Source organism: Chrysochloris asiatica, unplaced genomic scaffold (assembly GCF_000296735.1).
Source record: "Chrysochloris asiatica unplaced genomic scaffold, ChrAsi1.0 scaffold00124, whole genome shotgun sequence".
Taxonomy (NCBI): domain Eukaryota; kingdom Metazoa; phylum Chordata; class Mammalia; order Afrosoricida; family Chrysochloridae; genus Chrysochloris; species Chrysochloris asiatica.
Window position 1 is genome coordinate 7,812,362 of NW_006408642.1, and position 26,850 is coordinate 7,839,211.

Consider the following 26,850-nt stretch of genomic DNA (forward strand, 5'->3'; position numbering starts at 1 on the left):
ACCCTGCTGAGTCTACTATACAGATGGCCTCCCTTCCCCTCTATAGCTCTGCCGGCCGGGGACTTCTAGGGGCTTTCACTGACTCATATGTGGGGTGGCCACCTGGCCTGGTTCCAGCAAAGCTGGATAAGAGGTCAGGCCACAGACTCAAAGTCAGAGAACAGAAGGGACCAGCCCTAGGTCATATGGGGGCTGCCTTAATTCAGGTAGATGGGTGAGTGCCTCCAAGGGCTTTTGAGAAGAGACTTGAGTATACAGATGACTTGTGACGGAAGAAGGAAGTACTGGTTGCTTTCTAGGAATGACAAGCTAGCTGGGAGCAGAGAATAGTGGAGCTGGAAAGGAGGGCTGGGGGAAGGAACAAATAGCCACCAGGGACAGATTTAAAGGGAAGGAAGAAAATCTGGTTTATTTTAAGAATATCCAGCCTGTTAGGGTAGTGCTGGGGGTGCTGTAGGGTAAGCACTGGACTGCTAACCACAAGGTCGGAAGTTCACACCCACCAGCCACTCCTTGGGAGAAAGATGAGGCTTTCTGCTCTTATAAAGATTTATAGCCTTGGGACCCCCATACAGGGTCCCTATGAATTGGAACCAACTTGGTGGCACTTAACAACAGTAAGACCCAGGCTGTGGGAAGAACGGAGAACTTGAGATGGGCTCAGGGCACGATGTTGCTTGGACAGAGGCAGGCACAAGTGTAGGAAGGCGATAGCAGCCCACCGGAATGTAAGGTGTCACAGTGACTCTGAGATACGCCATGGAACTACGGAGTGTTTGGGCTGGGGGATGACAGTTCCAGAAGGGGACATGCCCTGAGGGGACTGAATAGAAGAAGGTCACCATGGAAAATAACAGGTGGATAGAAAGGTCCCGGGAGTCAGCTCTGCAGGGATCAAGAGGGAGTGAAGGGCTGGAGGTGGAGCCCTCGTGTGCAGACGTTATCCTGAGGCGGGCAGCTGGAGACTAGGTGGAGGACATAAGGGCAGGGAGGTGAACAATGAGTTCTAAGATGGTCTAGTCCTGGGTGGGTGTGAGGTGCTGCCAGGTTCCAGGAGATGGGAGAGGAAGGGGATGAGAAATTGAAGCTGCTCAAAAGGAGTGGGGAGGCCCCCTGCTCCCACCTGACGGGAGGCCCTGGCTCCCGATGAGGAAAGGAAGAATTCATTTTGCCCAGACATGCCCTTAACCTCCTCTCTGCCTTTGAGCTTGGCCTTCCTGAGTTCCCCGTGGCTCTCCCATCCCTGTGTATAGCCACCATTGCTCTGGTCAGGTCTTGCAAATGTGGGACCAGACAAGTGAAGGAAGGGGCCCTGGGGCTGGGGCCAGTGGCCAGGGGCCAGGGGCTGGGCCTGACCTCGGAAGAAGATGCTGAATTCGGTGGGCAGAACAGCAGGAGGAAACTTGTATTTGCTCTTTTCCTTGGAGCTGATGACTTCCCTGGGGAGTGGGGGAGAGCAGGTGGAGGTGAGGTCAGGTATTGAAGAGCCACCAGCCTGGGCTCACCCCTGAACATATACCCAGATCACCTCTATACTTTTGCCCTTGACCTTTGCCCAGTCTAGTGCTCCCTAGCCTCCACCCTGTCCCCTGTCAGTGGGCTGGGGCTCACCCGCTGTGCTGACGTCGCCAGGTCTGGTAGGGGTCAAAGAGGCCTTCACACAGGAGTAGAGCATGCAAGGCCACATTCTCCAGATGAGGTCCAGTGCCTTCCTGCAGGGATGCTGGTTCCTTTAGCTGTGATAAGTTGTGGTAAAAATGATGGTGGGAGAGTTAGACTGGCCATAGCTACCACCTACCCTCCCCAACACCAAGGTGGAGCCCCCTCACCTGGACCACCAACCCAGTGAGAAGTGTCAGCACCCGGGGCACCAGCAGCAGGCCCCAGCCTGCTTCTAAATTCTCTAGGTTTCTGGAAGAATGAACAGTGGGAGCGGTCACAGTGATATGCCACTCCATCCCCACCCTCCTTCCCTCTGGCCTACAGTTACACACACTCACACACACACACCCGAGGGAGAGAGAGAGAAAGAGAGCACGTTTGGAGCAGAACCCAGAGGCCCACCTGCAGAGGATGATGAAGAGTTTGAGCAGCAACAGGGCCTGCTCCAGGTCTCCCTGGTTCAGCTGCTCGGCCAGCACATGCAGGGCATCCAGAGGCAGCAGTGGCACCTCTGCTCCTGCCTCCTCCAGCCTGCAGAAAGCAGGGTCACTGGGGCACTAACTCCCCCACAATCTCCCTGCCCTGGCCCTGTCCCCCAGGCAGCTCCAGCCTCACCTGCGTGGCTCCAGCGAGGCCAGTGAGATGCTCTTCTCGAAGGCCCCCACAAAGGCCTTCAGCCATTGCTGCAGGTAGGCCAGGTCCTTCTGCATGCAAAGGAGGTAGGAGAGCAACAGTGAAGCACAGGAGCAATGCACTGGACAGGCAGAGTGAATGGAGGGAAGTGGAGTACAGGGGTGGGAGAGACTAGGAGGGAGAGTGGTGGTGGGTGGAGGAAGGACAGAACTTGGAAGGTCAGTATCATGGGGATTTCAGGACATTCCAGGTCCCCACCTGCTCCTCCCAGCCTCCCACTCCCACAGCTCTAACCCTTGAGGTCCAGAAAGGCTTGACATAGGCAGGGGAGGTGCTAAGTGTGCACCAGGCCTGGGGTGTGGCTGAGGCTGCATTAGTTCTTCCACACACCACCTGCCTCCTACACAAGGCCTTGGATTTGGCCATTGCCTGCACCTTCTCCCAGTTTAGCAGCAGCAGCCTTCAGGAAACCTTCCTTGGCCAAGCACACCAGGACACAAGTGTACCACTGGACCGACCGGCGACCCATGCACATTCACATCCTTCCACGCACACATATACATACATACACACGTCTTCATCTGCCTGGCATCCCGGCAGAAAGCCCTACCTCCACCCACTCTTGCTGGTTACCTGGACTTCAGGCCCCAGAGCTAGTTCCATGGGCAAGAGGGACAGTAACCAAGACCAAGTATGGGCGCCGCCAGGGAAACTTTGGTGTGAACGGGAAACGTCCCCTCCCGCCCCGGGCCCAGGCAGGAAGCGCAGAGTCACGATGGGGGAGGAGGGCCGCTTCCTCCCGGCAGACCGCAGGGATGTGGGGGGGGTGTAGTGGGCCGGGGCACCCCGGGCTCAGCAAAGGAGGCTACAGAAGACCACACGGGGGTGGGGCCTGTATCTGGAGGGGCGGGGTTAGGGTACAGAGAGGTGGGGCTTGCTGACCAGAGACCAATCATACAGACTGGAAGGGCGGGGCCTGGAAGGCAAGGTGGAGCCTATCTAGGGTAGGGTTCTGACCACTGCAGCCATAGTACTATTCAGGTACTTACAGATCCCGGTGTTGGGGACCTTCGACCCTGTTCGACTGTCTCTTTGCTCAGGGGTACACACACAACTGAGTAAATCTTAGCTTGGCCCTAATCAGTCCACACTTTGAAGTCTTTCCCTGAGTACCAGGTGGGTCATAGTCTGGACAGGAACCCCTTCCTCTCTTCATCATCTGCAGCCCTTGCCAAGAGAGCTTTCTTTCCCAAGGCCAGAGATGTAGGGAGGGTGTGGGTTGGAGTAGGGTGAAGGAACAAGAACCACATCACAGTCAGTGCCCAGCAGGTGTGAGGCTGTGCCCCAGGTGACAGGACCCCAAGGGTCTCTAGAGCTAGCTTTGGACAAATGGCTCATTCTTGCCTCCTGTGGGTCCAGACTACGGGGCCAGGTCTGAATGAGCCTCAGGGAAGAAGGTAGATCTCAGTTGACATGAGAAACCTGGGCAGTCCTCCAGCATTCTGGGTCTTCTCCATGTGCATTTTGGCCCAGACTTAGGACAAGCCAGAAAGGAAGTAAGGGTACCAATGTGCCAGCCCACACCACTGGGATACCAGTTACCTTTGTTGTTGGCCTCTCCACCCTCCCCTCCCCACCAACCAGTAAGGAAACCAAAATGCTTAGGCTTGGAAAGGTCAGAGCAGGCCAGGGCTCCTGGACTACTTCTTAGGAACCCGTCTCATTACAGATGAGGAAACGGAGGCCACAGAAGGGATGCCAAAATCCACTACCACAGCTTCAGCTATACACTTGAGACCCAGACATTTGTTTTAGGCCAGGACCACTCATGGCTGCTGATCAACTAACTAGTCCAAACTGAACATGTGACTTGTGATCCCTGCCTCAAATATTCTTCAAAGATGTCCCAGTACCATCCTCCCCTTTTCTACATCAAAATCATCCCAACTCAAGTCACAGTCATATCTTACCACCCATAATGTAGATTATTTTTGCCAGCTGCATCTCAGCTGAGCATCTGGAAACCCAAATCTGATCACAGTCTCCTCCATCTTCACCTGAGGTACAGACTGTGGTATTCAAGGGCACCAGTCTGACTAGTGTTTGTTTCTCCAGCTCTCCACCCCTCCCATTTTGGATTCAGGTTCACCTGTCTGAGCCTCTGCCCACTCCATCTCCAGTGCCTTCTGTGGTTTGGACTTTCAGTACATAAGCAGGAACCTCCCACCCTACACTCCTGATGGTCAGCCCCTTGGTCCAGCCTCCTAGACCTGGGTGAGTCCCTCAGACTCTACATGCTTCCCTTTCCTTCCTTAGAGCCACACCCCCAGCCAGTCCAGTCCTGCGAACTTCCAGCAGGTTTGGGTTGGGCTGAGTTCAAGAGTGGGGCAATCAAGGCAATCAAGTCCTGGGTTTTGGAGGAGTCTGTAAAAGACAGCACTGGGTGGTGGTGAGTGTAGCTGGTGGTCCCACCTCTATGGGTCTCACCGCTTCACCCTGGGAGGCCTCAGTCCAGCTCCGGCCTGGATCTGGTGACTTGAAGCTGCCGTGTTGAGAAGCACAGGAGTCCCTGTGGGGCTAGGGGGCCTGGCACATGTTGAAAGTGCAGTGTGCACAGTTCAGAGCCAGGAAACGGGTGGCAATGTTGGCTTGGACTCCCCATGACATTCTTTCCTGGCCTGCTCCTCCCTTCCTCATCATTGGCAGGGCTGGCCCAGTCTCTGTCCCAACCTAACTATGCTGGGTCCCAACCCAACCCCATTGTCCCTGAAGGCAGGTCAGGAATTGCCATACATATCATGCCTTTTTCAGAACCCTAGGATCCACCAGTAAGTCTGTCCAGGTCCAGAGATAGGGGAGAGGATTGTGGGAATGGGGGCTGGGTGTCAGTGTCCCTGGGAAAAGGGATCTTATGATCATCCTTATAGGGACCCACACCCTTACCCACCCAGCCTGGGGGCACTCAGAAAGCACTGGGGAGGAGGGGTAGGGCTCCTAAGGGCAGGTTTTAAGCAACACCTGCAAAGTCGGTTTGAACCACAAGGTCAGAGGTTCAAGCTCACCAGCCGTTCCTCGGAAACCCTTTATAGGGTCGCTATGAGGTGGAACTGACTCGATGGCACTTAACAACAGTTCCTGGAACTTCCCCATAATTCTGAGGTTACCCAGAAGGGTTGAAGTCAGGGGACTGTGGTAGAGGGATGGTGGGAAGGCTATCTGTTAGGGACACATGACCCCACAGCTCATATATTACTGAGCTGTCAACCAGCTACAACAAGTCTCAGACACTGTGCTGTCCCCAGACCCTGTTCATCCTACCACAAGCCTGACACCAGCCCCAGCCTGTCCTGTCCCTTATCCCAGGGCTCAAGACTTGCCTCAAAGCCCCCACCTCAACACCATCTCACCGGTGGTTCTCAACAAGGCCATATTTGAAAAACTTTTAAACAGCACCAAGTATACAGTGGGCATCCAAGAGACATATGTCCCCATTGCTGGCCACCACTGAGTCACCCATCCTATCATAAGCCCAGTTCTGAAGATCTTTCTGGGTAGCCCTCAACTCATCTCTAGCCTTGGCATCCTGCCAAACACATCGGATGCCCAAAAGTAGGGGCACTACTCCCTGTGCCCCCCTCCCATTGCCCCTACCTGCAGCTGCTTTGCTCTCCATGTTTGCTCTGCCTAAATACACCCACCAAGGAGTGGCACCTTCCCTAAGACCCGGGGGGGGCCGAAAGTGGTAGAGAGTCATTAGTGGTTCTGGAGTTCAGTGCTGTGTATTTCTTACTTAACCACTTCCACCCTCACTGCCTCTTTAAAACCATTCCTTTTTGCTTGTTGTTATTGTTAAGGACTATCCAAACCATAACCATATAGTATAGGGTTTCCTAGGCTGTAAAGCTTTGCAGCCATAGAAAGCCTTATCTGTCTCCCATGGAGCAGCTGATGGGCTCAAACCACTGACCTTGTGGTTAGTAGTCCAATGCTTGCTTACCCAGTAGAGCATCTGCACTTGCCCTTTTTGTTTGTTGTTGTTGTTGTTAAGCGTCATCGAGTTGGTCCTGACTCACAGCAACCCTGTATTGGGTTTCCGAGGAGCAACTGATTGATGGGTTTGAGCTGCCAACTGTGTGGTTCAAGCCAACCTTACGGTTCAGTGCTTATCCCACTGCACCACCTACCTAGCACTTGGTAAGGGCAAGGTGAGATGTTCCACCTCCAAATCCAGGTGTTCTCACCATCACAAGTCCCTGGCATTCTCCTCCCACCCACCTATGTGAATGACAGGTGAGTGGAAAACCTTGGCTCATCAGCAGGAGCTGAGGCCTCTGGTCCCAGCTAGAGGGCTATGCAGGTCAGTGGGAGGTGACTCCTCCCAGTCAGAGCTGCCTAGGTGGTAGTAAGATCCCCAGATGAAGTAGCTGTTAAGTGCTGTTGAATTGGTTCTGAGTCATAGGGACCCTGTATAGGGTTTCTGAGGTTGGTGAGTTTGCCAACCTTGCAGTTAGCAGTCCAGTGCTTATGCTAGTGCTACACTAGAACTCCATCTCTGGGGCTAGGTAAGCAGAATTACAACAGGGCTGGATAGCTTCTCCCAGGCTTGGGGGCCTCCTCACTCAGCATTAACAGGGGGAGGGCAATGTCAAGCCAAAGGTGGCTGCAGGCTACACTAAGAGGACTAGAGGGCCGACTTGAAGGCTCTCCAGTTATAGGATGAAGCAGGAGGAAGGGAACTTTGCCAGGGGCAGGGGCAACTGAGGATACTGGATGGTGCCCAGGTGGCTGGGTCAGTGTCTCAGGTGAGAGACTTTTGAAAAGGTTGGCCCTCCTGGTCTCCATAACAATCCCTAGGACTTAACCCTCCTTTTGTCTTATCACTATGAAAAACGGATTTCCTTCCAGTGTCCCCATAGTAACCAATCTGTTTCCATGGGTACCCGACTTCTCCATTAACTCCGCAGTTGCCATAACAACTGCAGTGATTATGCCCCTCCTCCAACCCTGAGCTCTGCGATAATCTCCCCATCACCTTGGTCCCACCCCCTTCAGTTGCCTTGGTAATGAAGACCCAGAGAGGGAACCCCCAAGTTGCCCTACAGATGGGGCAAGCTCAGAGGAGATCATTGAGGCCCAGAAAGGAACATGACCCTGATAAGGTTTCCATGACATAGCTGAGTTCAGTGGTTGGGGGGGGTGGGGAGGACTGGGGGGTCATGGGCAGATGTAAGGTTAACCTCAGCTCTCCAAGTCCTCAGTGGTATACCTGCAGAGGTGGGTGAGTTTGACCTGGGCTCCCCACCTGTAACCTGAGTTCTTGTCCTGCCCTAACCTTTGAGGCCACATGCTTCTGTACCCTTTTCACTGTGTGGGGTGGGGGTACCAATACCACAGCTCTAGCCTGAAAAGGGGCCACTCATTTGCATGCTAGTTTGTATAACTGTTACATGCCACTCGAGTTTTCACATGCAGCCTGTCCAGTTCAGTCCTCAATCACCTTATCTACTCCCCGCTCCCAAGTCTGACTCCGCTCACACCTTCCCTGAGGAAGCCCTGATGGATGAGAGTTTTCTGGGTGTACCCTACCCATATACTAGGCCTCCTTCGCAGCTCCTGATGGTTTGCTTCTGGTATATCCCACTGTTTTGGTTATTTCTGTCCCTTGGGTCTACAAGGCTCAATTCAAACTCAGTCTCCTCTGGATCACTTCCCTGGCTGCTCACTGCCCTGGGGCCCTTCTCTGCACCTCAGTGTGAGATGCTGGGAAATAGGGAAGTGGCAAGTCCAATGAAGGTTCAAAAAAGGGTGAGCTGGAGCTGGGGCCAAGTTTGGTTTGGGGGAGACAGGTAAGGAAGGCCACTTCAAACAGGAGTGAGAAACCTCCAAGCAGAGGAAAGAGCATGTGCTATCCCAGGATATCGACCTGACTGAAGTTACCTGCCCACAGGATTAAACCTTTACAGGACAGCAGGCAGACTTGAAGGACCTCCAGCTATAAGATGAGATAGGACAATGAGATGTTTGTCAGGGGTAGGGATGACTGAGGATAGCATAGTGCCCTTTCCTGAATAACAACGCACATGATGGAGGCTCCCTGATTCAGCCTAACTCTGTCCCCAACTCATCTGAAGACCTTGGTCCATTTCTGCCTTGGTTTCCTCACCAGGCACTTCAGCACTTCCCTGTTCCCTCCCTTAGTAGTCACCTACAACAGCTGTGGAACCCCAAGGGAAGGTGGTAGGCAGGTGTGAACCTGGGTCCATGAGGGGAGAAGAAGGGCAGTAAATGGGGAGGGGGGGTACTTCATAGGGTCCCCGCCCTCCTAGGCCCAAAACTGGGGAAACAGGTTTGCCAACTGATGTCAGCTCTCAAGGCTGAAGGGAGGGGCACAGGTATTGGGGAACCTTCTGGATGCCTGGCTGGGCATTTGGCTCACTCCCACTCAAGTCTCCTAACCTCCTCTATCAGTTCCACCCCCATTCCTTGCACTCTGTCCTTCTACCTGCATGGGCCCCTTCTGGGGCTCAAGTTTGCACACAGCCACACCTCCCTAGAAGCCCAGCAGAGAGGGGTGGGGACGATGTTCCTGGGAGCAGGAGCAGACCAGGCAGGCAGGAAGGCAGTGTTGGGAGGCTGGCCAGCACGGCACTTCCTCTCCCCAGGCAGCATGGCCCCGCCTGGCTCCAGGGTTTGCACTCACATCCTGGATTTGTTTGCCCAGACCCAGGCTGCCCCCCCTGTTGCCCAAGCTCCCAAGGCCACAACCAGCCACTCTGTGCCCCAAATATGCCCTATGAAATAAGGAGCTGGGGGGTGGATTACCAGCACAGGTATCAGTGCTGAACATCCCAGAGTAGGTACAGGGGCTGACCAGATACAGATACTCAGCTAGAAGGGGCAGAAGGAGGCAACCATACTGAAGGTTCAGTCCCTCCACCATCCCCTCCCCAGCAGTCTGCCACCCAGTCTGAAGACACATCATTAGCATCCATTCCTCAGACTCATCCATTCCTCAGACTCTTCACCTGTCACAGGTGAAGAAACAAGGTCCAAGGATCTGCCCATGGTCACAGAGGCAATCAGAGGCAGGAAGGCCAGGGGTAGGTTTCCTTCTAGGATCCTTTGCTCCTTTATGAGAACCAACCCTTGGAGATGGAGACAGAGGCTGGGGAGAGGGAGCCCAATGGAGTTTGGGGAGCAGGTGCTTTTTCTGACCTGGCCTGGACTGGTCACACTAGCAATTCCTCTACAAAATCCAGGCTGTTCCTGAAAAGGCTGTATCAAATTTATAGGCAGGAAGCAGAGGCTCAGAGATGCAAAGAGCTTGCCCTGGGTCACACTGAAGATGACTCTGTGCACTGCCTCCTGCGGTGGGCATGGACCTCTCACACCCTGAGGGGACTAAAGGAGCCTGTGACCCCTCTGTGCCTGGTCTCCAGATCTCCACACTGGGCTGACAGCCCTGGGGGTCAGTCTTCTTCATGGAGGGCCAGCATGAGTGTGAAGTTCCCTCCAGTGAAGAATGAATTTGGGCCACACAATGGTCTATTGTGCCCAGGGCACACCTGAGCCAGGAGCATGATGTCAGGCAGGTGCAGGCAGGGAGGCTGGTGTTGGTGAAGCTGGGGGTGGGGCATGACCCTGGGATTCTTTCTTCTGTATGTGCAGAAGGAAAGGGGGGCATATATGTGAGACACAGTTTGAGGACATCAGGTTTTCAGCTCTGAGGGGACACATGGGTTAGAGTCACTCCCTGTCACCTTCTGAGGCCACCTGAGGTGGTCTCCGAAAACAGGGGTAGGAGCTTAGGATGAATAAGCCTCCCTCCTTCCTTGAGACATCCTTGACACCCCTCAGCTCCATCTCTCCCTCAGCATCCACTGCAAAACCTTTTCTTCTGGTTCCTAGACTGGCCCCGAGGAGTCTACCCACCAGCCTGAGCGTGAGGGGCTCCTTATCACCACCTGTTTCAAGGTGGGGACAATTGGGGCCACTCTAGTCGGACCTATGGTAAAGTCCTGCTCTCCACTGCTTCCTCAGATCTACAGTCCAAGCTCAGACCTGTCAACCTCGACCACCTTAGAGGGGTCACGCCCACAGGACGGACAGCCCAAATGCAAACTGTGACTTTCCTTCATCTCCAGACACGACCAGACTAGTCTCTTCATCTCTCCTGGACTCTGTTTCCCCATCTGTAAAAAAGGATGGGCCCGGCCAACGACCCCAGGCTCCTTTCCTCCGGCTGGACTCAGACTGCGCTATCCTCATCTGAAGGGTTCCTGTGAGGTGCGTGCCGCCGAGAGTCGTCCCTAGGTGTATAAGTGTCAGAGGAACCCGGAGGGTCGGGGGCACACACGTGTGTGTGGAGCCAGAGCGCTCTTGGCGCGCGCGCTCATATGGGCGGCCCCGGCATAGCGCGGGGCGCAGGTGCGGCAGGCGCGCAGCGCGAGACGCGGGGCGCTCGGAACGCACGGAACTGGGGGTACCGCTGAATCAGGGCGGGGCGGACTCACCTGCGCGTAGTAGAGCAGCCATAACTCATAGAGCCGCTCTGAGGCGGCCATGGCCCGGCCCGGCTCTAGCTTCGCTTTGCGCCACCTGCCGCCGCCTCCACCGCGCCGCCCGCCGGCTGTCCCCGACCAGGCCCATGGGCGGAGGGCGTCACTCCGGGGCGGAGCGGCGCGGCGCGGCGCGGCCCGGTTATACTAGGGGAAGTCCGCGGCTTTGGCTCCAGCCTAACTTGCTCCTCCTCCTCAGGACCGGCCACTGCCCGGCTTCCTGCACTCCGAGGCGACCGCTGCCGCCGCCCCGCCTCTCCGGGGACAGTGCGAAGGGCGGGGAGTCAAGCAGGAGGAGGAGCCTGAGGTCAGGGAGGCTCGAGAGGGCGCCCCAGCAGCACAGCCTTCCACAGGCCGCGCCCTCACCGGTGACTCTGAAGCGGTCAATCTGAGCCACGGGATCGAGGGTCAGAGTCAGGAATTCCAGATTTGCTTGGGCCTGGATCAGCCTCCGATGCTGCAAGCTTGGCTGAAGTTACCACTATTTCGCGCGAGGGACAGACCCGCGGGATGCTGGTGGACGGTCTGCGGGCCGTGTGGAGATGGCCACAACCCTTCAACCCATAATAATGGCAGCAACAATCAAGATGGCCACATGCAGCACTTGCATGCCATCAGGTACTGCTCTAAGTGCTTTCTTGGAGAAACACATTTGGGCTTCTGTTGTTTGTGGAGTGGGATGGCGATGCTCAGAAAACAGCAGAACCCTCCTGAAATACATTAGGAGCTTAAGAGTAGCAGTGCCCTACATCCATGGTTGGTCAGATACCTGGAGGTTTGACACAATTCCTGCTAGTCCCCTCCTCCAGGAACCTTTCCCAGATCTGAACCCACTTGCTTCAAAATTTTCCTTACCTTAACTTTTTTTAAAATTGTAAATGTTTTATTGTGAATTATGTGATAGTTTACATAGGAGAACATTAGTTTTACATTCATTCTATTGTATATCATTTCATTGCCATGGTTACAATCTGCCCCATGCATCATCAACCAACCAAAGGGTATACACTACAAGCCTGCCCCCTGGTCGTCAGCACACAGCCCCTCTCCCTCTTTGTGTCTAAAGTCCCCAGCTGCTCCATCTCTCCATGTCATCGTCTCTGCCTCCATCTCAGACATCACTGCTTCTCTGGGTAGGGTCCCGCTCTCTGCTCTTCTCCCATGATGGTCCCAGGGACCTCCGCTCCTAGACTGAAAAGTTAATCACTCCCCTCCTTGCTATAAAACATCTACCTGTACATTTCCAACCCTCACAGTCAGTCCTGATAACAATTATTCACTATTGTATCACAAGAGACCTATCCACATTTCCTTTCATCAGCCCTGCCTAGACAGATTGGATACTACTCAGTGGAGACTCTACCTTCCTCCACGCCCTCTGGATCTATCCTCACCTTAACTTTTGAGGAGCCCTGCCTAGTGTGGTGCTGTAGGATAAGCAAGGTCTGTCGGATTGAACCCTAAGGTCAGCAGTTCAAATTCACCAGCCCCTTGAACCCTGTACAGGGTCGCTATGAGTCAGAAGCAATTAATGACACTTAACAACAACCACCACAACCTTATGAGGCTAGTTCCTCATCCCTCTGTTTTACAGAGACCCAGACAAGTCAAATGATGACCACCTGAGTATGGGGCCTGAGGACAGGGGTCTGAACAACTGTCTATGCCATTCTAAGCCACTAAGACCCCTAAGCCCCTTTCCTAGTGCCAAGCAGTGGGTGAAGGGGCCCTGAGAATTGGACAGGGGCCAGATCCATTGTTAGTCCTGGGGGTGGTGTGCACAATGAGGGTCTAGAAAGAGGCTGTCATAGGAATTGGTCAGTCTGGTGCCACCTAGACCTTGGATGGGCCAGAGAAGACAGTCTTCCCACATCTTCCTCCTGTCCTTCTGGCTTCTTAGGTAGGAGCTCAAGTATGGCCTTTGCTCCTGCCTCACCCATCTTACTTGTAAGTTGATGTGGTGCTGTAGGATCAGCACTGGACTTCACACAACAAAGTTGGCAGTTCATATCCACCAGCTGTTCCTTGGAAACGTTATATAGGGTCGTTTTGATTTGGAACCAATTCTATGGCACTTAACAACAATAACAAACATCTACTTGGAGTCTTGGTGTGGTGTTGTAGGATAAGCACTGGATTGCAAACTGCAAGTTTGGTGGTTCAAACCCATCAGTCACTCCTTGGAAACCCTGTACAGGGCGGCTATGAGTCAGAACTGACTTGACAGCACTAAGAACAAACATCTGCTATGTGCGCTGCAGGCCCTGGTGGTGGTGGTCGCGGGAGGAGGTTGTAACAGAACCAGCTTAGTGAGGTCAAGAAGTAGGGAGGACTGGACCAGGAAGTCTCCAAGGCACAGATGCCTCTAAAGGGAATTGGGAAGTGGGTAGTTGGTATTCCCTGAACCACCCCAGGCAGAGAACACCCTGGCTGAGAGGGGACAGGCAGAGTAGTCCCCTGGCAGAGGGGCATGGCCTTGGAAGGCCGGAGGAAGCATGTCTTTGACAACCTAGACATGCTGTCAGAATATTGTGACTTTAATTTTCACCTCTACCAACGTGCTCTCTATGTTACCTGCACACTGATTAATGCAGAAAATAAGGTCGTGACATCTCCTGCCGGGAGCCTTGCATCCCATAGCCACCTGGTCCAGTTGAAGCAAAGTCAATTCTTCCTAAGCTCAGGGAAGTTCTTTGGGGGATCTGATGATGGGTCCAGGTTGGGGTTAGGCCTTCTCCGGGGGAGACAGATTGACTGGCTCCCCCACTATCACCTCACCCCCAGAAATACTTAACATCTTGAGGGGATGGAGGTGGAAGCAGATCATCCTGTGAACTTGCAGGGAAATGAAAATCTATCTAGGTTTGAACTGTGTATGCTTCCTCTGAATTGATAAGAGACTACAGAGAATTGTGGAGACACTGTGGTAGTTGAGTTCAGGACTGGCAGCTAGCTGAGGGAAAAGACGAAGCAAACCTCATATTGGGCTGGGATAGGAATGGAGGACTAGGGAAGGCTTCTGAAAAGCATTCAAACCTTGAAGAATCAGGATAAATGGACAAGGATAGGGCATTCCAAGAGTCCAGGTTAGGCAGAATCAGGGCGATCGATGTACTCTACATTCCTTCTCTCAAGTCTGACTCTGCTTGGTTTTCCTTTGATTGGCGTTGGACCAATCGAGGCTTCGTGCCTTTTTCGTTGTTGGTCCCCCGCTAGGTGAATTGCCTGGGAGGAAGTGGGCGGGTAACTCATCATTGATTGGTTCTTGGAACTTCCTACTTTCTCAGTCTCGCCTCTCGATTGGCCATGAGACTTTTAGGACCGCTTCGTGGGCCTGCGCAGTGCAGACCGAGTGAGGCGGGGGGGTCGGTGGGCAAGATGGCTACAGCCGGTGTGGGGCGGTTAGAAGAAGAGGCGCTGCGGCGAAAAGAACGGCTGAAGGCCCTACGGGAGAAAACTGGGCGCAAGGTGAGGAGTGGGGAGTGAGGGCTATAGGTGGGGTGGCACACAAGGGAGTCTGGAACAGGGTCGGGAGGATCTTGGACGACTACCTAGCGAGCTGTTGATTTTGAGCATGCGCGAGCGACTAGAGCATGCGCGAGGAGTCGGAACCGCCCACCAAAGCTGGTGGGAACCAGCGCTGGACGATTCCAGAGCTAGTGTCGTCATATCGCAGGCAGAGGGGTGGCAGTGGTCAGCGTGCCCCAGTCCCTGGAGACCGGCTTCTTTAGCGCCTGACTACTGTTGCTAATTGCAAAGTCGATGGTTCAAACCCACCAGCTTCTCCTGCTTCTTTAAAAATTTGCAGTCTCGGAAGCACTATGGAGAAGCTCCTCAGTCCTATAAGTTCTCTGTGAGTCGAAATCGACTCGGTGGAGTGGGTTTGGTTTTGGTAATGTTGCACAGGTTGCGTCTATGTTCAGGTGTTCGTTGGGTCTCTGGACATGGAGCCTGAGTACCCTGAATCTTCCGTTTCCTTTTCCTTACGGCCCGGCCGGCTCTCACTCCCAGTCTCGATTTTCAGGGTCAGGGCCTGGCCGACCTTCCCCGGCCCTTCAGTACTTCTTGTTTGGGGCAGCAAGTGACTGTCCCCTGGACGCACAGCTGGAGTCGTTGAATGCAAACACTCAAAAGATCCACCTCTAGACCTGGGTAACACAGGGAAAGAAAAGAGGAGGGTGCCTAATTGGTTCCCAGGCTACTTCTCAGGGATAAGTCTCAGTCCTTTTAGTTGCCAAACTTGAAAACATTTTTTTACTTGCTTTCGTTTCACACCAAAATGGCTTGATTTCATTTTTACTTTGTAATTTTCCCGAAATAATTGAGGAGTGCTCTGAATTTTCTTCCCATGTGTAGACCTTGCCCTTGTTACTTGTGACAGTGGGACTTGGACAAGGTAAATTGCTTTATCTCCCAGAGCTTGTTTTTTCCATTTCTCCCCCAGTGGGGGATAACAGTTCTTACACTTTCATTCTCACTGGGTTATTTTGAGATCTAACAGGATAATCTGTGTGAAAGTGCTGTTGAGAGGAGGGAGGGCTGAAATCCTTGGTTTTGCTGTTGGTGAAAACTGAGTTTTGAATTCTGCAAAGTATTAAATATCTAGACCTGCAGCAGGTGGGGGGAAACCAGAGCTTCGCTTTTCAACTTTTAACAGTGATGAATCTGATCCCTACTTTTTTTCTGCTGGGCTGTCTTGTGTCCTTTGGGAAATAAAAGGGGAAGTCATAGTGGAACCTGGCCACATTGGTATCTGTTTTTGTTGGTAGCAGTCTGCCGTCTCAGTTTTCCCCTCCCCCCCCCAAATGCCTGGCCCTGGGCAACTCAAGCTTAAGCTTCTAAACAGTGGCTGATCTACCTGAGTGTTTTGCTTGGATTTAGGGCCAACTTGCTTGAGTCTCAGTTTGTGTCAGAATACTAGGAGCAAGATGCGAAGGATCCCTTGGGACCATCAGGAAAACTGGCCTGTAAAGAGGGAGTCTCTCACTGGGATGAAACTGACCTGGATATTTTAATTGTTTTAAAGCTTCACACAATTTTGACTTCAGATAACCCTTATGCATTCAGAAATTATTTGACTTTTCCGTTGGAACTGAGAACTCACTGGCCCTTGGAGTTTCCTTGCATTCTCTTTAGAACCAGGAGTTACCCTGAAGCCTCCCTCATTTTTTACTCCTTTGGAAGCATTTTTCTTTTCCTCACATGCCTCCTATCCAGGAGCTCCTGATTTTCCCCCTCTTTCTAGCCTTCTTAGTTAAAAAGAGGAAGTTAGAATGTTTGGTTGACTTTATAGTTTCTGGAGAAACTCTGGTGGTGCTGTGGTTAAAGCAGTTAGCTGCCCATCAAAAGCTTGGTGGTTTGAACCCACTAGTCACTCCATGGGGTTTAAAAGATCTGTCCATTTGCTTCCGTAAAAGTTTGCCACCTTGGAAAGCTTATCTGGTAGTCTACTCTGACCTGTAGGATCACAGTAAGTCAGAATTAAAGGCAGTGAGTTTTTTTTTTTTGTGGTTTGGTTTTGTACTTTACATACTACACTTCAATGGTGAATCAATGACAGGTGGTGAAGTGGCACTTGGCTTGGTTCAAGACAGATGATGGGAGCTGGGAATCCATCCTGAACACTTAGTGTGTGGCAGGCATTCAGGCACTGGAGCTATAACAATGAGCAAAACATACAGAAGTTTTTGTCCTAAGATTCTTCCATTTAGCTGTAGAGACAGACAGTAAAGCAAACTATCGTATATGGATTGTTAGATGGAGATGGTGCAAGGAGAAAATAAAAGAAGGAAAGGGAAATGAGGAGTACATGGCACTCTGATTTTTTTCTGCAGCTCTAACAATTTAATTTAACATGGTAAATAATACCTCCTGCTTGGCTTATCTTTTTATTTTTTGCTTGGTTTGTCTTATCTGACCTTGATGACAACCCTTAAAAGAAGGAAGAATGAGGGCAATTTTATTAATTTATAGGTGAACACATCAAAACCAGTAAATAAAGGTGGTTTACCCAGGGTCACATGACTAGGCCAGTCTTAGGATAAGAACAGATGGTGACGTTCTTTGTGCACTGACTTGGAGTGGTTACCTAATGGGTGGAAGTAGGATGGTAAACACTTTACCATATACTTAACTGTATTATGTATTGTGAACTTTTTGAATGCCTTTTGGGTTTTGTAGATGTTATGGATTGAATTGTGTCCCCCAAGAATTATGTGTTGTAAATCCTAACCCTTATATCTGTGGTTAAGGAGCCCTGGAGGCCCTGTGGGTTAGGTGTTAGGTTGCTAATCTCAAGGTTGGTAGTTCAAACCCACCAGCCTCTTGGCAGGAGAAAGATGAGACTGTCTGCCCCCATGAAGAGTTAAAATCCCAGAAACCCTGTATAGGGTTGCTGTGAGTTGGAATCGAGTTGATGACAGTGGGTTTTAATATCTGTGCTTATCATCTCACTTGGGAATGGGTAGGGCATATTTTTTGTCAAGCGCTGTTGAGACGGAAAAGGAGTGGATTGAGCAGGGAAGTTAGAGTACAGGAATGGGGGAAGAGAGATGCCGTCAAGCTACATGATCACTGAAAAACTAAAGCTCAAAAGAGACATAGACTTTTCTCCAGAGCGGACAGAGAAAGCCTTCCCCTAGAACCAGACTATAGGCCGCCTAAACTGTGAGAAAATATATTTGTTTGTTAAAGCTACCCACTTTGAGTAGTTCAGTTATAGCAGTACTAGATAACTAAGACAATAGATTATCTGCTCAAGAAACAAGAAAAAGATTGTCTGCTTTAAGTTCAGGCTACTTCTGTATGTACAATACTAATGCTCTTTAGATCCTGAGTCTGGTTTTCCTGCCCACTGGCGAGATGTCCCCTGGGAGACACCAAGCCACGGTCATCCCGCCTCATCGTGGGAGAAAGGGCAAGACGTCTGCCCTTGACTTTGTTCCTTCTGTTCCTTCTTCTGGAGTTGTGATCGCCAAATTAAGAAGGACTGGGCTATGTAGGACTGCACACCCTCGATGGGGTCTGCTCTTTCTTCCCATGTCAGAAGCTTGCCTTTGAAAGTACTATAATAACATGAAATCTCTGGGAGAGCACAGTTTCTTCCTTAAGCAGTACATCTCCAGGTCTTTCCTAGATGCAGCCTTATTCCCCACTGACACATTTACTGGAGGAAAGACAGTCAAAGGTCTAAACTTTGTGTTCTGTTTCCCAGCCCACAGGCCTTTCTTGTAGGACCTATTAAGTGGTAATGTTGGGGAGGAATTACAGACTGCCTGCAGTTGGCAAATAAGACATGAGGAGTCTCCTCGCAGGGAGGAAGTTGCTCCACATTTTTAGGCCCCTGATGTGGTGCTGTGGAATAAAGCACTGGACTGCAAGGTCAGTTTGAACCACAAGGTCAGTGGTTCAAACTCACCAGCTGTTCCTTGGCAACCCTGTATAGGGGTTGCTGTGAGTCAGAACCTACTCATTGGCACTTAAAAACGACACTTAGGTTGCAGGGCTGAGCAGGCTGTCAGCCTGCACCTGCCAGTGGAGAGCAACTGTCTGCCCCTTAGTCAGACCCTGTGTGGCTCCTGGCTGGTCCCCTGGCACTTAGTGGCAGCTCCTTCATTGAGTACCTATTGTGTGCTTGGTTTTTCTGGAGGCTTCAGGCTTTTGAGCATGGTACTGATTGTCTCACTAGCTTCTAGTCCCTTCCTCTCCTACTAGACTCGGAATTGAACGAGATTGTAGAGGAATTAAAGTTCTGAGCTATGTGGCAGAGGAAGGCATGCAAGATTAAGGGTTGTAATGTTTTTGTCTATTATTTACTGTTAAACTCTGTTGGCCTGTAGTTTTACAGAGCAATTCCTTGTCAGCCCACTTGATGTTAGTGATTTGTGAGGGGGGCAGGTCAAGAGGTTCAGAGGAGCTGGGATGCCTATGGTTATGAAGCTAGTAAGTGATGGCTTCCTGGATTCCAGCTTGTGCCTAGCTTGGGGAGCAGGGAGTCCCATATGGGACACACCTGATAGCAGATTCGAGCAGTATCCTGTAGGCCAGCTGGCTGAGGTTAAAGACTACAGTGTTAGATTGTACCATTGGGTTCCTTTCCTGGGCCATCCAGGCTGAGTCAGGGAAAGTTTTGTGGTAAGACAGAACAGAACTTGAGCTCAGTCATAGAGGATGGGGGTTGTTGAGGAGACTGAAAAGGAGACTGTTCAGAGGTGGGAACATTCAGGGACATGAAGGATGTTCCAGTGGTTTTGGTAGCAAGCACTTGGCAGTGATTAGGGGCCGGGGTGTGGTCTCAAAATGCTGGCTTGTGTGCTTCAGTGGCCGTGTTGTAGTAGCCACTGTTTCAGCTGGGAGGGCAGCCACCTGGGACACGCATCTGTGTATTGAATTTGACTCTCATTTCTTGATGTTCAGTAGAAGCTTCAATCTGAGTGAGTGAGTGAACAGTTCACGGCTCTGTAGATGAAGCTCTGTGGCATCTCTCTGGTGCTGTCCTCCTCTGACCTCTGCCTCAGCAGCCAGTAGAGGCGCCAAGAGGTGACTGAGTGACTTGGCACAGACACTTGCCCCTTGGTTGACGGTCAGATTTCCTGAGCATTTGGACTAGATTAAGCTTTTTTGTTGTCTTCAGACAGAGGGAAACAGGTTGGGTGTGACCTGGGGGACTGTGGGACTGAGGTCTGACTCTCAGTTGCAGATTCAGCAGCACTTCAAGTTTTTAACCTGATCCTAGAGACTAGAGTAATAAAAGGAACTCTGGTTAGCGTACTGGTTATGAATTGGGCTGCTAACCTTAAAATCAGCAGTTCAAAACTACCAGCTGTTCTGCGGGAGAAAGATGAGGCTTTCTGCTCCTGTAAAGATTTACAGCCTTGGAAACCCTGTACAGGGTTACACTGAGTAGGAACTGACTTCATGGCACATCACCAGAGACTAGAGTAAGGAGACCTGGTGGCACAGTGATTAAAGCACTTGACTGCTAACTGAAGAATTAGTGGTTTAAATCCACTAGCTGTTTCATGGAAGAAAGATGGGGCAGACAGTTTCAAATCCACTGCCATCAAGTCTGTTTCAACGATTAGCAACCCTATGTAGGGTTTCTAAGACTGTAAATCTTTATGAGCATGAGAGCAGACAGCTTCATCTTTCTTTCTCACACCGACTGGTGGGTTTGAACTGCCAGTCTTGCAGTTAACAGCCCAGTGCCTAGCCCACAGCACCATCAGTGGTCCTTCCCATAAAGATTGTGGTTGTATGCCATGTAGTTGGTTCTCACTTACAGAGACCCTGTGGTAAGCCAATGGGGCAGTTCTAGTCTGTCCTTATAAGGTCTCTGTGGGTCAGAATCAACTCCATGGCAATGGTTTTTGGAGACTAGAGCAGCACTGTGCAATAGAACTGTGCATGGTGATGACAGGGTTCTAGTTTGTGCTAGGGTGTTAGCCATGAGCCACAGGTGACTTTTGAGCCCTTGAAATGCAGTTAATGTGACATTTCTTAGTTTTAACTAATCTTCATTTAACCAGCCACATGGGGCTTATGATTTCTTTATTGGATAGCATATCGCTAGAGGAGGACTTATTCCCTGTAGCCCTGTTCATAAAAATGTACATCTCTACCTGGATTCCCATTTACTGTGAGCTAAAAGTGGTGACTGCCACATCAGCCTTGGGGAACTGAGTTGAGACAGAGGGCTCTGCAGTCAGTCTTCAGGGCTGCTGTCTCCAGCAGATGCTTACTGAGGTCCTGTGTGTGCATTCAGTGCCTTTCAGTGTGAAGAGAAAGTGATGGTGTCGTGATCCACACTGGTAAGGGTTGTGCATGGTGGAGAGTGAGAGCAGGGCCATCACAGGAGAATGCATGAATCTCTCCAACTGGGCCTACCAGGTAGAGTGCTGCCACTGTAGAGTCAGGCAGAGGGAAGGTTAGCAAGTGTGGGGGGAGAGGAGAGCCCAGGAGATGAGCCCACTCTACTGCATGAGGAGTCAGACTTGTTCATGTCCTACCCACCCCTCAGGAAGTTATCTCTTTCCAGGACACCATGTGACCACATTCCCCTGCCTGGCAGCCTGGTCTCAGAGTTACCTATGGAGATCACTCTCTCATGTGGGTGGTAGCCTTTTGTAAGTTGGCATTCATAATATTTGCAGGGCAATTTGTGGTGAGATATCCTGATTCTTTGTTTTCAGCCCCCAAAGCAGCCATTTGCAACAGATATTTGTTCATCCTTATTGAATAGATGAGGAACCTCCTACAGTGATGACCCTGGATTGGCCCTGTGTCCTTACCTACCTCCAGGCTCTTGGGAGCAAGTAGCCCTCAGGAAAGGACCGCCTTCCCATCACCCATAAAAACTGCCCTCAGACTGCCTCATGGAGGTTATGTAGTGTAGCATGGGTTTTAGAACCAGACAGATGCGGTGGTTTCAATTTCAGCCCCTGATCGCATCTGTGGGACCTAGAGCAATGCTTTGGAACGCTGAGCATCCTTTTCCCGGTAGTGAGAAGAGAGACAGTTGATGTCGGTATATGTCTACTGAAACATCTAGAACACAGATCTGTTCTAAACATCGATATCTGCCCTATCTCACCAGGCCTCTCAGAAGTAGAGAGGCTTGGTGGTTCTCCAGCCCTTTCTTCTGGGTGATAGTGGGTGGAGAGTGGTTTTAAAGAGGAAATAAGGAGTCTGGTTTTGGCCACATTAAGCCCGAGATGACTATAAAGTCATTAGTGGAGAGAGATGTCAACAGGCCTCAGGACTGGGGAAAGATACTTGTGTAGTCCCTGGGGACAGAGCTTAGACAGCAAAAACAGAATACTGGAGAGCCAAGTTGTTCCCTGAGACTCACCCTATTGGCCCTGTGTCCTTACCTACCTCCAGGCTCTTGGGAGCAAGCAGCCCTCAGGGAAGGACCGCCTTCCTATTACCCATAAAAACTGCCCTCAGACTGCCTCATGGAGGTCAGGTAGTGTAGCGTGGGTTTTAGAATCAGACAGATGCGGTGGTAGCGATTTCCATATGGGGACTAGAGGAGGGAAGCCATCCCTAGAGATGCTAGCTGAGACTAGGAAAGGGTTTGGCAACAAGTGGTAGGCCACCCTTGGTCAGACAGTTTCAGGGAAATGTGTGTTGGAACGGGAGGTGCCAGCAAGGCTCAGGTCAGCGGATTGCGGTGCAGCATGGCAGCACAGCCTTTCCACTGCTTTACAACTTGCAGGACCCAAATTATGAGGCCCACTGATTTCAGGAGTGGTGTCCTTGAGGCCTTGCTCTCCAGACTTTCTTAGTGTTGTGGAGCTGGTGGCCCTTTTGCTTGTGCCTGAGCACAGCTTAACTCCAGATCCACAGATTGTAGCTTCCTTTTCTTTCTGCCCTTGCTCCTGCATGAGCAAAATGCTACCTGTGAGTCAGGCAGGCAGTGGTCTTTCATGGTACTTGTACCACAGGTTGAATGAGCAGGTTGCTTTTGCCATCTTGCTCTGTCATTCTTACTCAGGGACCATTAGATTTAATCCCTGGAGCTTCCACTTCCACCCAAAAATGGCTACTGTAACCCCTGCCGCCCAGGATCAAAATGAAATGAAATGTTATTGTTGTTAGATGCCATCGAGTCGGTACCAACTCATAGTGACCTTATGCAGACCAGAACGAAACACTGCCCGATCCTGGGCCAACCTCACTATTGTTGTCACGCTTGAACCCATCGATGCTGCCACTTTGCCAGTCCATCTTGCTGGGGCGCTTCCCCTTTTTCTCTGACCCTCCACCTTACCAAACATGGTATCCTTCTCCAGCGACTGGTCCCTCCTGACAGTATGTCCCAAGTATGAGAGATGAAGTTTGGCCATTCTGGCGTCCAAGGAGCACTCTGGTTGCACTTCTTCCAACACACATCTATTGGTTCTTTAGGCAGCCCATGGCACTTTTCAATATTCTCCTCCAACACCATAACTCAAAAGCATCAATTCTTCTATGGTCTTCCTTATTCACTGTCCAGCTTTCATATGCATATGAGGTTATTGAAAATACCATGCCATGAGTCAGGCGCACCTTAGTCTTCAAACTGACATGTGTTTACATTGCTTGTGTGAGTCTTCACTGTCAGGCTGCCATCTGGCTGTTTCTCCAAGCTGCTGGAAAAGTTCTAGATGGCTCCCCCAAGTCTGGCTGGCAAACACTCACCAGTCGCCTTTCGCCGCCCCTGCTCAGCTTCTCCCAGGAGATCTTTTTCTAACCTTTCCTCTTAAGCTCATGCTTCCAGGATTGTCTTCTGTTTGTTTCATTTGGTCTCCTGTATCTTTATTGTAGAGGGTCTGTATAATGTGTCTGCTTAGTCTGCCATCTGGCCAGAAGACATAGATTATTATATATGTATTTTTTACAGTAATCATTTATGGAAGCAGATTGCCGTACCTTTCTTCTTCGGTGCTACTGTGAATTTGAATTGCCAACCTTGAGTTAATTTAGTAGCCAGGTTCAAACTGTTTGTGCCACTCAAGGAACTTTGTGTAAGGTTTCTTTTAGGTGCCATCTAGTCAATTTTGACTCTTTGAGGCAGAGTCCCTTGCCTGCCCAGTACTGGCCATTCTTCCAGCAGTGCTAGGTATTGGAAGAGCTGCAGAGATCCCAGGGCAGAGTTTGGTACAAATGAGGGAATGGTGTGCCCAAATGTGGCTCAGCCATGGCTGGTCCTCCTCTTTCCTTCAGGGCTTCCTTCACTAATTTCTGGTGCCCTGACTTTTCTCTAGTTTTGTTTTGGAGGGAAGCTACAGCTTGTATTTTTGAAAGAATTCCAAGAGGAAAAACAGTTGCTATAGTAACCATGGTCTGTGGGGAGTAAAATCCACACTCCTGGGCTGTTTTGATTCAGGGCATTTGAAGAGCTGCTCTATCTTAAAAAAAAAAAAAATGTGAGTAGCTAAGGTTGAAAACATTTATCTTTCCAAGTATAAGGAGGATTGCTCCTCTCCCCTGTCACCACTTTATTTTTTTCAGGCAGGGCACCATAGATTTCTTGCAGAATAATTTGAATCCTAAAGAAAAGCCCCTGCATTTGATGCCAAAGAGGGAAGTCATTTGGTGAAAGTGGGACTTTGTTGCACTGGGCTCTGGGATCCATGATTTAGGCAAATCAGTCAACTTAGGGAGTGAGTTTAGGTAAATGAAGGCCAGACTTCTAGGAACAGGATACATGATAGAGCCCTACTTGTATTGTATACTTAGCTGTCATTATTGCCATTACTGAGTGCCTGCTGTGTGCCAAGGCCATGTGAATGACCTAGGGAGTGAAGTCACTTGCCTCCAGCAAGATCAGGGCTGGGACCCACTGGGTGTGTGTGTGTGTGTGAGACCTTTGTACCCCAGCGATAGGCAGTATGCTGTTGTGCTGTGGTGGAGGGGCCAGAGCTGTGGGGGTGGGAGGAGGAGTTCTTGGAAGAGGGGTCTGCTGAGCCAATTGTGGACAAACTTACTCTGCTTTGGAGTCCTGGTGTGGCATTGTAGGATAAGTACTCAACCACTAGGTCAGTTTGAACTGCAGTGCCTGTGGTTCAGACTCACCAGTCACTCCTTGGAAACCTTATACAGGGTCACTGTGAGTCAGAACCTACTTGACAACACTTAACAACAAGGAGTTCTGGTAGCGTAGTGGTTATGAATTGGGCTGCTAACCTCAGGGTCAGCAGTTCGAAAATACCAGCTGTCCTATGATAGGGAGCAAGATGAGACTTTCTGCTCCCATAAAGATTACAGGCTCAGAAACCCTGTGCAGGGTTGCTATGAGTCGGAACCAACTCCACGGCACATAACAACAACAACAATCCTACTTTAGCTCACTGGTTGGCTTGTGGGGTATGTCTCCATTTGGGCTCGGTACCCCAGGCTGTGTAACTCAAAAGACGAAGCCTAACCTGGAGGAAGTGCTCACAAAACAAAGAGGAGTAATTGAGTGACCAGCATGGAGGTGATAACTTATTTCCAGGTAGGGAAGAGGAAGGTGTTTTAAGTAGGTATAGTCCAAAACCAAACCCAAGCATACTGCCATCAAGTTGATTCCAACTCATAGCATCCCCATTGGGTTTCTGAGACTGTAAATGTTCAGGGGAGTAAACAACTTCATCTTTCTTCTAGAGCAGTTCATGGCTTTGAACCACTGACCTTGCAGTTAGCAGTCCAGTGCTTAACCCATAGCACTACCAGGGCTCCAGATGTATGGAGGTGATTTGAATATAGGAACACATCTGTGGAAGCCCTGCTTCCCCTCCACCACACACTGTGGCTAGCCTTTCTGACTTGGATTCATGTTCTCTGCCTGCCATGTGTGGTCTGCCCTCCTGAGCTGTGGTCAGCTGGGGGACAAGGACTGGGTCTTCCTTTGACTACTGTAGAACTGAGAGAAAAGGCCAGCATGTGAGTATCTATTACATGAACTTTTTCAGGGAGATGTTATCACTTGGACAGTGGAATTGCATGGGCCTCACAGTAAGGGTGTGGGTTCCAATATCATCCTCACTGTGGTCAGCATCTACCAGTCCACTGTGCTTGGTAGTCCAGAGCTCCCCGCACCAGTACACTCCCTCATTCTACATTAGCTCACTGTTCAGGAAACTGCAGCCCTGAGATGCTAAAGGACTCACCCTAGGTCCCACAACACAGAGATGTCAGAGCCAGGGGTGGCTTCTTTGTGAGGGTCTGCTTCTCCACTCTTTTAGCTGGGCCTCCAAAAGAACAGTGTAGGTAACATTATAAAATGTCGCTTAAGCAGTATCTGGGAGTCCTGGTGTGGTGCTGTGGGTTAATGCGCCAGACTGCAAAGCCGTTTGAACTGCAAGATTGGTGGTTCAAGCTAACCAGTCGCTCCTCGGAAACCCTATACAGGGTCACTATGGGTAGGATCTGACTCGACGGCACTTAAAAACAATAACAAGCAGTATCTGACAGATAATTTAAATTTGTAGGGTTTTTTATTTTTTCTTTCTATAAAGTTTGCTTAGTTTATTTTTGTTTAGGATACACACAGCAAATCCTATACCAATTCAACCATCTACATGTTCCCATTTAATGGCATTGATTTCATTTTTCGAATTGTGCAACTGTTCTCACCCTCTTTTTCTGAGTTGTTCCTCCACCATTGACAGAAAGTCACTGTCCCCTGAGGCTCCTATCTAATCTTTTGAGTTGCTGTTGTCATAAATTTGGTTTTAATTGGGATTTTATGACTTGTAGATCACCCCAGAGAAGAGACAATGATCTTACATTGATATGATCTTACCTTTACTTCTCCTCAGACTGTGGCACTCTGAGAAGCACTTGATCAGAGGTTAAAATAGCTATTAGCCTCCAGGGAACTTCAGCGTACTCTGTTCCTCTGCACTCTCTCGCTTGCCTGGGAATTGACTTGTAGAGAATTAGGGCTTTCAAACTCTGGTGCCTGATGTTGGAGTATGTCCCACTCAGCTCTACGTTGAGGGGAAGAGAATGAATGAAAAGAAGAACCCAGGCTAAGTGAGGGTCTTGGCTTGATGCCATTGTGTTGTCCTTGGTGAGGGTTGGGGAGACATGGGAGAAAGCTTGGACAAGTCCACACAACACTTTACCTTCTTGAACATCAGCTTTTCCCTTCCTATGACAGGGCCTCCCTGTGAACTTGACATAGCTCTGAGCCCTAGAAAGTGCTGGACTCTCTGTCATTAGGTTATTCCCATCAGTGGTCAGGTATAGCCACCAGATAGCCATTCCAGATGATTTTAGAAAAAAATGGTTTGGTTTTATTTTTGTAAAGTTGGGCCAGCTTTGGAAGTACTCAGCCAGAAAGAAGCCCAGCATTTCACAGGAAAAATGGCTTGATAAGGAATCCGCTTCTACTTTCAAGGACTAGATACTGCTGTTGCTCTGCTGTACCTGTGCCTTGGCATCACCCTTGTAGCTGTGCTGCTCCTCCCTGCTGGTCTAGATCCTCAGCTCACCATTCCAAGTCTGGTGTGGCTATATTGGATCA

At 50.6% G+C, this 26,850-nt stretch overlaps 2 protein-coding genes across 2 annotated transcripts in view; one reads left to right on the forward strand and one right to left on the reverse strand.

Moving 5' to 3' along the window:
* NBEAL2 (neurobeachin-like 2) overlaps positions 1-10,859 on the reverse strand; it is a 28,891-nt gene extending 18,032 nt beyond the window's left edge. Inside the window, exons 1-6 of the mRNA XM_006868804.1 lie at positions 10,809-10,859; positions 2,278-2,366; positions 2,065-2,193; positions 1,830-1,911; positions 1,612-1,736; positions 1,357-1,439 (exon numbers count right to left, since the gene is read on the reverse strand). Coding sequence (XP_006868866.1) covers positions 1,357-1,439; positions 1,612-1,736; positions 1,830-1,911; positions 2,065-2,193; positions 2,278-2,366; positions 10,809-10,859 — 559 coding nt within the window. The remainder of the gene's footprint in view (positions 1-1,356; positions 1,440-1,611; positions 1,737-1,829; positions 1,912-2,064; positions 2,194-2,277; positions 2,367-10,808) is intronic.
* A 3,360-nt stretch (positions 10,860-14,219) lies between these two features.
* CCDC12 (coiled-coil domain containing 12) overlaps positions 14,220-26,850 on the forward strand; it is a 79,350-nt gene continuing 66,719 nt past the window's right edge. Inside the window, exon 1 of the mRNA XM_006868805.1 lies at positions 14,220-14,321. Coding sequence (XP_006868867.1) covers positions 14,232-14,321 — 90 coding nt within the window. The 5' untranslated portion in view covers positions 14,220-14,231. The remainder of the gene's footprint in view (positions 14,322-26,850) is intronic.